The sequence below is a fragment of the Rosa rugosa genome, chromosome 3 (assembly GCF_958449725.1).
Source record: "Rosa rugosa chromosome 3, drRosRugo1.1, whole genome shotgun sequence".
In the NCBI taxonomy this organism is placed as follows: Eukaryota; Viridiplantae; Streptophyta; class Magnoliopsida; order Rosales; family Rosaceae; genus Rosa; species Rosa rugosa.
Genome location: NC_084822.1, coordinates 25215011 through 25227940, shown reverse-complemented (window position 1 = coordinate 25227940; position 12930 = coordinate 25215011). Strand labels below are relative to the sequence as shown.

General features: G+C 35.0%; 2 protein-coding genes and 1 long non-coding RNA gene across 3 annotated transcripts; all 3 read left to right on the top strand.

The window, feature by feature from the left end:
- Window positions 1-215: 215 nt before the first annotated feature.
- Window positions 216-1217, top strand: LOC133741032 (uncharacterized). The gene is made up of 3 exons (XR_009861565.1): window positions 216-571; window positions 713-774; window positions 1004-1217. It is a non-coding gene; the product is annotated as an uncharacterized LOC133741032 (long non-coding RNA).
- Window positions 1218-1402: 185 nt separating this feature from the next.
- LOC133736292 (L10-interacting MYB domain-containing protein-like) lies at window positions 1403-3400 on the top strand. The gene is made up of 2 exons (XM_062163742.1): window positions 1403-1733; window positions 2688-3400. The coding sequence occupies exons 1-2, from the start codon at window positions 1551-1553 to the stop codon at window positions 3285-3287; spliced, it is 783 nt and encodes a 260-aa protein (XP_062019726.1). The 5' UTR covers window positions 1403-1550; the 3' UTR covers window positions 3288-3400.
- A 298-nt stretch (window positions 3401-3698) lies between these two features.
- On the top strand, window positions 3699-5058 carry LOC133737468 (uncharacterized). The gene is made up of 3 exons (XM_062165010.1): window positions 3699-4046; window positions 4289-4520; window positions 4610-5058. Exons 1-3 carry the CDS (start codon window positions 3699-3701, stop codon window positions 5056-5058), a joined length of 1029 nt encoding a protein of 342 aa, XP_062020994.1.
- The last annotated feature ends 7872 nt before the right edge of the window (window positions 5059-12930 follow it).

Here is a 12930-nt window from a genome sequence, read left to right as displayed (position 1 = left end):
GGATTGATTTTGGAGGTGATTTTGAACCTGCTTCTGCTTTTGGAAGAAAGGTATGTTGTTTGGTAAAATGGCTAGAAGTGGCTTTTGGTCCGAATTGATTCTCCAGAAAGCTGAAATTGAGAAGCAGCATTTACCAGCTTTGGGAAGCTGATTCTGAGAAAATACGGAGTGAACAGTGTTTCATTAAATGAAATTTTCTCTTTTTTCCTATTATGTCCTCATCTTCTCTGACTTTTACCTTGACCCAGATAGGGTTTTATTATGCTCAGCTCTTCTCTTCCCAGCCTCCTCTGCCGTCAAAACTCAAACCACCTAAGCTCATAGATCGATCTCTTCTGTGTCTTCAAAAAACCCGATTCCTTCGCTCCTCCGCCACACGCCCCAAACCCAAAGCATTCCCGGACCCCAGCTTCTTCAACCCCCTTTCGTACTTGGTAAGCTCCTCATCAATTTCGCGTAATCACATCTTCGCAAGCCTAACAAGAACCACTCTATCACCGCCTCTCTCTCTCTCTCAAACCCAGCAGCAAATTGAGCCGAAAGTTTCTGTCTTCAGCGAATCAAACTCACTGTAAGTCCTCTCCTTCTCCATCTTTCCCCAAATTTACAGTATATTGTTGTTGCAAGCTTCTTTTGGGTTTTGAGTTTTGAACAAGAAAGTTAACATCTTGATGTTGAATTCTGACAAGGGGGATTTCGTTGTTATTTGCAGTTGTGTCCTGATGGGATTGTGATTCGTACTTCATCTACAAGCCTTCAACTTGGATTATTCGAGTAAGTTTTCGAGCGCCCAATGAGCCAAAACATACAAAGTATTCACTGTAATTCTTTGCCCATTTTTTACTAGTTCTTACGGCACATAGAGAAATGCAAATGTTTGTTAATTCGGGTTAAGAAGTGATAACCTTTGTTGTTTAATGAGTTTAGATGGCTGTTTATCTGGTTTAAGTCTAACTACTGTTCTTCTGATTTAGAATGTCCTATTTGAATTTTGATTTTATAGGTACTGTTGCAAGCTTCGATTCACTGTCAAATTACCGCACACAGAGACGGAGTAAGTATCAAACTGCAGTTTTCAATTCAATTCCAGTCCCTCCAATTATTTCACCTTTTGATTTCATTTCTTTGATTATGATGCTACCTGGGTTTTTTTTTTTGGCCACTGGTTCTTTTAAATGTATATATTTCAACCTTTGCATACTAGTGTGAAATTGATATATTATGGTCCCTAGCTCTTTATTGAATCCTATGGTTTTAAACTAAGGATATATCTAGCTCTTTATTGTGGTCAGCAGCTTTGTTTTGTGAGGATCGTGTTAGGTGTTGGATATGGTAGTTTATAACTATTGTTTGTTTACTACTAAGCATGTGTTATCTTTAGACGGGAAAGAAGAAATCCACCGGTACTGAAAATGTGGGATCTGGAAAACAAAAAGCCACATGGCCGGATGAGGTAGTAGCTATATTTTGTGATATAGCTGCTAAGGAAGTGGCCAAGGGAAACAGACCTGGTACACATTTTGATAAAAAAAGGATGGTCAAATGTTGTCATGGCCTTTAAGGAGTTAACCGGAAAGGATTACGATAAAAGCCAACTGAAAAATAAGTGGGATTCACTGAAAAATGATTGGAAATTGTGGAGTTCAGTTATGCATAAGGAAACTGGTATTGGATGGGATCCGGCTAAGAAAACTGTCGACGCACCTGCTGAATGGTGGGAATCCAAAATTCAGGTGTGTATTTATCCTTCTCTGCTTGTGGTAGTAATTTTTTTTTTACTTTCTGTTTTTATTTTGAATTTTAAGTACATCAAACTGCAAATTTTAAGTACTTACTGTTTTTTCCTGAAAATATATATGGAGCTGCTTGTGTATCAAAATTAAGCATGGCTTGTTCTCTGTGATGCTAAGGTTTGTGAGTTGCTAGTTGATAACTGGTATTGTTTGCATTGAAAATTAAAAATCTGTTAAAGAAGCGATTTTTGCAAGCAAAGTAGGAAGCGTCCAAAGATTCCAGCAATACGAAATTATAAGCATATATAGTTCTCAATTAGATTGAAGATTTAGATAACCTGAAAACAATTTCAAACAATTATTAGCTCCAGTTATATTCTACTGAAAAAAGAAATCAATTCATTATTTATATATATATGTTTCCGGACAAGATGTAAAAATACTAAGTAGACAATCACTAACCGTAAGCAATAAGTACATATATTGCTTTCACTTTCATGAGGCTTTCCAGGGAAGTTGGTCAATACAAAGAGGCAGTTAGTCAAGTGAAATTATCCCAGCAATTATGTGTTGATCAACTTGTTCCGAGTCATCATATATTTAGGTGATGAGATGAGAGAGTCACTTTCATCTTACATCTTTATGTAGGATATATTCTCTTAAAGCATCTGATCATATGCTCCTATTTGATGTCATAGTTGTCTTTTCTCAGAGAATTGATTATTGCCATCTTGTTACAGTTTGTCTGCATTTGCTGCTCAGTTTGATAGTTTTCAGCTGCATGTTTAGAATTGATGCTAATTATAAATAGAAACTGGTAGAAAGTGGTAATGTGCTACAAATACAACATTGAAATGTAATTTAATATATGCATTCGGGTTTGCATTTGCTGCTCAGTTTTTGTGATCAATATTATCATAAGTAACAATCTTCTCCTCTCTTCTTCTTTTGTAGATCAATCCAGAGTATCGCAAGTTTTGGGAAGTGGGAATTAGTCCTGAAATGATGGTTGTTTATGACAACATGTTCAGGGGTAGCACAGCCCTAGGTCACTTTGTCATGATTCCCTCGGCTACCATAGATATTGAAGAGGTTGTGGAGGATTCAGAGCATAATTTAATTTCTGGAGATGATGAAGAGGATTCTGACCAAGATAATGAACGTAGAGGCAAAAAGAGAACAAATTTGGAGCGCCAAACAGAGGTTGATAAAGAAAAAAAAGGAAAAGGAGTTATGGGAGGGCCAAAGGGGAAGAAAGAAAAGGTGGGAGGTGCGGCGAAATTGTCTAAACAAATCGATCGTCTTGTTGATGTAGTCGAGAGTAGGAGTACAGCCACATCTGTACGTGATAATGGTACATCACCAGGAACTAGTATTCAAGAGGTGATGAGAGTTGTTGCAACATTACCAGGAGCAGAAACCGGTACCAAGCTATGGTGGTTTGCAACGGAGTTGTTCTGCTCTCAGGAGAAGCGAGAGTTGTTTTCTATTATGACAGATGCTGATCTCAAGCTCCAGTTTCTGATTCTTAATAAGAAAAAAGCTGAAAATTAAGTAGGATGATCCTACTTTGTAACATGATGCGTGATGCTTGTCGTTTACACCTAAGCTGAGCTCTTTTCTATTTTTGTGATTTTCCGGGTTTGAAATATTGATTGTTGTTCATTGTTAATGCTATATTATTTTACTAAGTTGAAACTGAATTTGATGCTTCTTTTTATTAAAAACTGATGGTTGTTTGGTTCTTTGAAGTTTCCTTTGATGTGAATGATTAGTTTAGTTTAGGGAGTCTGCTGCACCAAAACCTGCCTTTCTATTTTGTATCTTGCATGATGATTAGTCAAAAGCTTGTTGTTTAGTTTTTATCTTGCTGCTCAAGTACATAAACATGCTTGTTTTCCTACAGGCATTTTATATTTTGAATTTGATGAACAAGTAAACATTGGCAGGTTTGTTTTTTGAAGTATGGATGCTTCTGGAGATGAGGAGGAGATAGATCAAATTATATGTTTATGTGGTCGTCTTATTCAAGTCTATCTTGAAAAGTACATTCAGAAAACTCCATGTATGACAAGCTCCCAAACAGGTTACATTTGGTTAATGGAAATGTTAGAAGGCAATGAAAGTAGGTGTTATAATCAATTTAGGATGGATAAACAAGTCTTCATGATGCTTGTAAATGATTTGGGTAGGATATTGAAGGGCTCAAGAAACATGAGTATCGTTGAAATGTTGGCTCTGTTTCTTTATATTTTGGGACAAGGTCAGACTAATAGGAATACACAAGAACGTTTTCAACGTTCTGGTGAGACGGTTAGTAGGTATTTTAATATAATGTTAGAGATTTTCTATAATATGGCAAAAGTGCTTATAAAGCCATCGGATCCGGAATTTAGGAGCATTCCATAAGAAATTCTCACTGATTCAAGATACATGCCTCATTTTAAGGTATGTATAATGTACTACCCTTTTAAAGATGTTATCCTTATATAAAAGCTTGCAAATTTGGTAGAAAACCATTTTTTTTTATTCAAGTCTATTATACTCATTTGTAGGATTGCATTGGTGCTATCGATGATGTTCATGTTCAAGCTTCGATATCTCCATGTGATCAGGTGCCATATATTGGAAGAAAAGGGATACCCACCCAAAATGTATTGGCTATATGCAACTTCGACATGCAATTCACATTTGCATGTGCAGGGTGGGAAGGCACTGCCCATGATAGTAGAGTATTCTTATCAGCTCTACGCGATCCTCAATCGAATTTTCCTAAACCCCCAAATGGTATTTTTTTTTCCTAGAATTACACAAATAATAACTTATAATTTTTTATTTTACCGAGATCAATAATTCCTTATAATTTATAATTTCAGGAAAATACTATGTGGTGGATGTCGGATATCCACAAATGAAGGGTTATTTAGGACCATATAAAGGTGAGCGGTACCACCTTCCACATTTCCGTAGAGGTGATGAGCCGACCGGTCATAAAGAAATATTCAATCATGCACATTCTTCACTTAGGGGTGTTATTGAGCGCACTTTTGGGGTATGGAAGAAGAAATGGAATATTTTACGTGATATGCCTCACTTTCCTTATAAAAAACAAGTTAAGATAGTTATTGCTACTACGGCTCTTCATAACTACATACGAAGATATGCTCCACGAGATATTGATTTTGATGAAAGTGGAAATTACTCAAGTGAAGAGACTAGTGAAGAGATGGAGGATAATGAACATGATGGAGATGGACCGGGAAGACAAGAAATGGAGGTGTTAAGAAATGCAATTGCACAAAGTCTAATGAATGCATCTACTTAGCATTTAGTTGCAAATTTCAAGTGACTTTAATTTATTTTGTGTAATGGTTCCCGTTGAACTATGGTCGGGAAATTAATCCAAATATTCTTGACTTATTATGTGTAATTGTCAAACATAATATGCATATTGAAGAGTTTAAAGTAAATCTTTTATTCGGTCCAACCAAGGGTACAAGAATAATACATGAGAAATTTTTTTATTTGGTATAGTTACATAATCAAAAAACAAAATTATGTATTTTAGTAGCATATCTTAGCATGTATGCCCATTTTGGTAATTTTACCCAGCCAAAGCACTTTTGCCTTGCAACTTACCAAACACCTACAAATTGCTTTTCGTTCTCACAGCACTTTTAAAAACAGTTTACCAAACACCTCAGCTGCTTCCTCTCACAGCAAGTTCGGAAGTGATACCTCTCACAGCAAGTTCGGAAGTGCTTCCTCTCACAGTACAGCAATCTCAAACTAAGCCTTAGTATATTTAGAATTACTAAAAGCTTGAATTCCCAGAGTCTAACATAATATTGGAGAACCTCAAAAACCTTTTACTTCACAAAACTCTATATGAAAAATCACTATCAGATTTAGAATCAGAATCATTATCAAAACTTTTAGGTTGGTATTGACCTCATTGCACGATCAACTTATAAAAAAAGTCAGAAATCTAAAATGGCGAAAGTGAGGTTACACAAGTCTGCCAATTCTCTGTCATCTCCGACCAAACCAATGTTCATTCGGATTGCTTCTAATCAGTCCTAAAAGATGCGATACACAATGTCAAGTCCTGAAGCTCTTGAAACTCCAAAAGACAAATTCTAACCCAACAGAATTGCATCTAACTGTGATTAACATAAAAAATAAAAAAATAAAAAAATCACATCTACTTCCATTACTGATTTCACACCCAACCAGAATTCACATATGGTTAAGTTTCTGCAAAAACGTTATTAACACATACACAAAATGCCTTATACTCACAATAAAGAGAGAGAGAGAGAGAGAGAGATAGAGAGAGAGCTGACCGAAAAACTGTCGTCGGATTCTCCAATTGTTCCTGATAATTTAACCAATAGTAAACGATTAGGTTACAATATATAGAAATCGCATACTAATTTCCATGGGAGATAATAAGCCTTCAATTTTGAATCAATCGTCAAATTTGATTACAGTAAAAAAAAAACCTAGAATCTCAAGCAGCACGTAATTATAAAATTGGAAATTAATATAATCCAAATGAAAATAAAACCTCAAGTGGAGATCGAGCTTATTTATTATAGCAATGATCTGTGGTGGAGGACGACGGTGGTGGTTCGTTCAAATGATTGAGCTTTCCGACGATCATCTGTGGAGGTCAGTTTGCGGTCAGAGGCGGAGCTCAGTTCGTTCTCTGTTACCGTTTGAGTGAGGTGTTTTCAGAAAAATAAAATTAAAAAAATACATTCAAATCTCACGTCTACTATTTATACCAAACACTCTGGATGCTACTCAATCAAGCATTTATTTTCAAAATCAATCCGCTTGTGAATATCACCGGACTCTTTAAAATCTGAATTGAATATCACAAAATTTTTAAGAAATTTTAAAATACAAAATAATCCAATAGACTTCTAATCGAATACACCAGGGGCAGTTGTGTTGTTAGAGTGTCAAGAGAAATTTTAAATATATATATCCTAATTATTTAATGCACACTTTCAATTAATACGTATTCCTCACGTTTTTAATTTAATATTCAATTGTGAGAGAAACAGTTTAGTGAAAATAATTCATTGTTAGATGTACACTTTTTTTTTATAGAAGAAATGTAAATTTTATTGAATCAAAGATATTAGTTACATTATCTAGTGATAATCTCTTCAAGTATAAGTATGGGAGGAGTATTCCCAGTACCATTTGGTCTAATGACATAAGTCTCCCATTTGTAAGTGGAGATCGTGAGTTCGACTTACAATAGACTAGTTGTTGTATTTGATCCAAAAAAAAAAAGTACGGGAGGAGTATAATTAAAAAAGACATTACAAGGTCTATTACTGAAAGCCCAACGAGAAAGGGTATGAGCGCAGCATGATTCCTCTCCCTAGCAAGATGAGTAAAGGTACTTCCTCGTAGCTAGGAAAAAAGGAGGATTAGGTCATTTTCATAAACCACTCTCAAGTGAATAGTAGAGTAGTGAATCGAGTGCATGCCTTGCACAAGTAGAAGGGAATTTGATTCAAATCGAGTGTAAAAAATATGGGACGGAATTCCTGTAAAATAAAAGACAAAATAATATGGTAATATCTTAGGAAATAAGAATAATGATATAGATGAGAAAATAAAATAAAGCAAGAAGATAATATAATATATAGATTTTTATATAGGAAAACTTATCGAGTCGAGGCGTGCAAGCGCACTGTTCTAAGAGAAGATTCGAGTGGAATTTCTGACAACAACGGACAATGTGAAGTTTGAGGAGTCACAATCAATATCGCACATTTGGCTTCTTCTTTATTTCTCAACTTATGAATACCTTAATATTTTTCTTTCAATTATTAGTTTATATTGGCCTTGAATATGCTAATTGCATCTTGCTTTTCATGTATACTAATTAATCGTTGAATATCAACCAATTCTTGATAGGAAAAATCTCTCAAATGCCAAAGTTGATGGAGGAATTAGTGACGCAATATACATACACTAGCCTCTACCATGACGAAGGAATCCTAAACCACTTCTACGGCATAACTAACTTTTGTTCTGTAAGAAATATATATTTATATTTTATTATATTCATGAGATCGTTCAATCACGTATTCTTAGTCTCACTCCTTCTCAATCATGCACATTGATTACTTAACATTTTGTAGTTACAATTATATCATTTGGCATATAAATTCATATTCAATGCATATGAGTTTTCCATACATATGCAAATTATAAAATCGTGATTAAATTATATAAGTGCTAGTAGCCAGCAAGCAGGTACATCCATATGCATGTTACAGTTAATTGATTTATATACAAATAAAGCCTATTTTCTATCAAATCATCTTTACAAATTAAATTTGCTTTCAATGAAAATTATTCTGCCATGATATCAGGTTCGCTATTCTTGATTTATGACTAGTTAATTTACCGTTATATGAAACTAATATTTCCTATAATATATAAAATGTTGCTACTCGAGGTATGTACATTTTGATTACTGGTTTTATGAGTTATTCTATTGTATTTACATACATATAATAATTGATTGCATACAATTAAATATGTTAACAGTTATATTATGAATGCAATTGACCTTGAAGTCTATATTGTAGCTCTTTATATGTTGCCATGTCAATTAAAAATGACCTTTGTCTTTTGTTTTGAGGAACTTATATTTTGTTGGAGTTGCATATTATAATTAATGATTATTTACTTTTCTTTCGTATCTAAAATAATGCTGCTTCAAATTGTGGTGATACTATTAATTTTGTCTAATTATTAAAATTTAGTTGAGTTATTAGCTGTAATATTGATTGAGTTCTTGAGTAATTGCAGAGAAGGAAATGGTACGTTTTCTTTTACTTTCACAATTTAATTTCTATGTGCATTATGAGATATACAAATGCCCTTTGTGTTAGCCAATGTATACACAATTACAACAAGTTATCTCATAAACAAGAATGCTCCTACAATACTTATAAGTTCAATTCGTGAGAAGTTTTATTTTTCTTTAATGAGTCAATAAGAAGTTATTTTTAATTTCAATAGTGGGGGTTACTATTTGAAATTTTAACTATTTCATTAGTATTCTTTAATGCTTATTATTACCATTGGTCTTATATATCTGATTCTGTTATGAGTACTCTTAGCATTTAGTATTCTCTCATGAAGAGCATCTTTCTGGGTGATGTGGGGGTAAGCTCTAGCTATAACTCCTGTAAATATTTATAAACATGTCTTTAAGAACATTTAAGGGCTAAATACAAATTACTACCCTGTGGTTTAGGTCCAAAATCAATTCAGTCCCTGAACTTCTAATTTCATCAAAAACACCCTTGCACTTTCAATTTTGATCTAATAGGTCCAATTTGTTAGTTTTCCGACATTTGAGTTATTTAACTTGTTAATGTGGCTGATATATAGCCTATGTTTGATGATGTGGTGTCGAGGTGGTCTGCATAGTCAATTTAGGAGTGAGTCCTACTAATAAAAATAAATAGTTTTTCAACAAATAATCCAACTATAACTTGAACCCATAACAGAATATTAACGAATTGGACTTATGAGATCAAAATTGAAAGTGCAGGGGTGTTTTTGATGAAATTAGAAGTTCAGGGACTGAATTGATTTTGGACCTAAACCACAGGGTACTAACTAGTATTTAGCCCAACATTTAATATCAAGTAATGTGGGGGTTATGATATATATTTCTAGTTGTAAAAGTAAAATTGGGATTGAAATTGGTCTACTCATTTCATTTCATAGTCCCTTTATATAGGGAGAGAATTACAACGGAAATATGAATTACATTAAATACATTGAATGCTGATTGATCTTTAATTGTGCTGATTGATGGTAATCGTTGATTCCTTGATTCCCTCTCCGTCAGTTGCTTTGACGAAGGCACATAATCTGTTTTTCCTTTAACACTCCCCCTTGTGCCAAGTCAAAGACGAAATGGTGCATGAGTTGTTGCCTCACTAAAAACCTTGCCAAGTAACAAAAAAAACCCTGTGGGACAAAAAATACACCTTGGTCGAAGGAAAAGAGCACAACGCACCTTTTACATTTGAGTATGACATGTATGTGTTAGACTCCCCCTGACGTCTACACCTCCCCCTGATACTTACATTAATCAGGGGAGTTTGGAAAGTCTTCGCATTCCTATGCTTTTCACATGTTTCTCAAATATGGCCTTAGGTGACACGCTAAAAGCAAGCGTATAATTTAACCCTGAAAATATCGTTAGTAGTATAAGCAAATAGGATCGTTCTATTCCGGGGATTGAGGGTACACCTGTCATTGTCAAACAATTAAACAATTAAAATTAAAACAAAGTAATATTCACAAAGACATTCACAAGTATAAACATTATTTACGAAAAAGGGGGGATTTTTGAATTTGGTTTTCGAAAATAAACTAAGTAAAGAAAAAAAATAAAACATAAAAACATAAATAAACAAATGGAATGAGAGAACAAAGATCAAAACCGAAACTATGATTAAAATCGATTTAAACCCTAATATTGTTCATCTAAGTCATGAGAAATATTCGAAAGCAAATAATTTCCCATTTTTTTACTTTTCAATGCTAATTAACCTAAGCGAAAGCACCTAGATCAATCCTATCAAACATGTAATCAAGCCCTAGAAATCTAGTCAATCATGACATGTTTAACGCATTAGACATAGAGAAAGGCTATCAACTCAAGTGTACAACTTAGTATGGAAAAGTCCACCTAATTGCAATCCTCATCAATTAAATTCGATCTTTGTCCAAAACCTTTACTACTTTGATTCAAGTTTACACAAAACAAAAAGTTGATTCATGTTCTTAAACCTAGCAACAATTATGCATAAACCCTATATGTTTCGAACCACACAATATTAACACACAAAAGATATCTATCAAGCAAATTTAATCAAACAAACTCACATAAGCAACTTTCGAATTACAATAATAGAATCTGAAAATTCTCAATTAATCATAAAAATTCCAGAAATTAATATTTGTTCAAACATATATGTCAACTAAGGCAAAACCAACGAAATACAAGCAAAGGTTACAAAAGTAGAGGTTGAATTACACCGTGGATGGAAGATGATGATGGGTGAATAACGTTGGAATCCTTGAATCTCGAAAGCAAGCTTCAAAGGTGTATGGTGGAGGAAAAGATCACGGCTCCTTCTTCTCTTCCTTGGCCTTGCTTGAACTTCGTGGCTTGCCCTAGAGGATGGAGAAGCTCACGACAATTCTAGAGGTTTTCTGATTTTTTCTAAAGTGAAACGTAAAAAGAGAGGAACCCTAAACGTCTTCATTGAGAGAGTATATATAGGAGCACGGCCTCCTTGCTCTCCAAGCTGTGCACTCCTCTTTATTTTCCACAAAATTAATGTGATAATTCCACATGACTTCCTCCAATGCTAGCTTGCCACATAAGCCCTATGAGGTGGTCCAACCAATCACAAAATTCTCTAAAATATCTCCCTAAATAATCTTGCCGAAATTCCCTTGATAATATTCTGATTTTCTCTTTTATTTCGGCCAAACTACCTTTAGGGATTTTAGGAATGTATCTAGACTTGTTTTGAGCTTTTCTTGTTGTCCACACTTTTTCCTTCCTTAAAACTCTCTTCTTTTGGCGTCATCTTTGCTTAGCTTTCACGTTGCTTCCTCTTTTCTCTCTTAATTCCTCACGGCAAATACATAAGATAATTCTCCAAGAATATTTCATTCCAAGAAAATCTCCCTAGAAAATCTCCATCGAAATCTTCTTTGTATTTTCTGATTTTTCACGCCATCTCCCTTGTTTATCTCTTGGCTTTGGACGACAAACATCTCTAGGGTTTCTTCATTGCGTCACAAACCCTAATTGCATGGGCTTTATGGGCTTTTGATCCATTTTGCCGAAAATCCAATAAGTCTTGAGAGTTCTTGGGCCTTGTTGCTTCAACTTCAAGCCTTGTTACCTTCCAACGTCATCACACTTCATTTTTCCATTTCTTTTTCATGGTTGCGTTGGAAACTTGCTTGGTAAGCTCTCCTCCCTTTCGCAGGGTTTCCTGGTTGAAGTAGGAAAACTTCTTTTCTTCATTTCTGCTCATTTCTGTGGTCCATTGTTTCTCATTTTTGCTCCCCTTAACGTTTGCAAGCTCCTCTTTCCATTTATGAGTTCATTTCCACTTTTTAGCTCCGAGGTCCTGAAAATAGAAACTAGTAAGAAAAATAGAAACTTTCCTAAAATGAAAAATGGCAACTTTCCTAAATTGAAAATGGAAACTTTCCAAAAATGAAAAATAGAAACTACAAAAGTAGAATCTTTCTACAAATAGGAACTTTCCCAATCAAAGAATGGAAACTTTCCTAAACAGAGTTTTATTAAGGAAATAACGCAGAAAATGTAGGGAAATGCAGTTAAAACGTCGCATTAAAATGCTCCTATCATTAGGCAATGATTTGGTGAACAAATCTGCCACATTCTCCTCAGACCTTACTTGATTCACTTGAATCTTGAGGAGGGCCTGTTGTTGCCGATTATAGAAAAACTTTGGCGATATGTGTTTTGTATGATCACCCTTGATATATCCTAGCTTTATCTGTTCGATGCAAGCTGCATTATCTTCATAAATGCAAGTAGGCTCTTCAGTGGTAGAACTCAAACCACTAGTCCCTCGAATATGTGTGATGATAGCTCTTAACCATACACACTCACGAACCGCCTCATGTAGAGCGATGATCTCTGAGTGGTTCGAGGAGGTAGCCACAAGGGTTTGCTTGGTTGATCTCCAAGATATCGTCGTGTTCCCAATGGTAATTACATAACCAGTTTGGGAACGACCTTTATGTGGGTCAGAGAGATACCCAGCATCAGCAAAACCAACCAAAACATCATTTGGCGTTTCGGTGTAGTGAGTGGCACTTTCGCCATCAATATTTCCTTCAGGGATTGCAGTTCCATCTGTGGTCCCTCTTGTCTCTCTGTAGGGAAAGAACAGTCCCAAGTCAATGGTTCCTTTTAGGTATCAGAAAATGTTCTTAATACCATTCCAATGACGCTGCGTTGGCGCTAAGCTAAATATAGCTAACAAGTTCACTGAGAATGCAATGTCTGGTCGAGTACATTGGGCTAAGGAAAATAATGCGCCTATTGCACTTAGATAGGGAATTTCAGCTCCCAACACCTCTT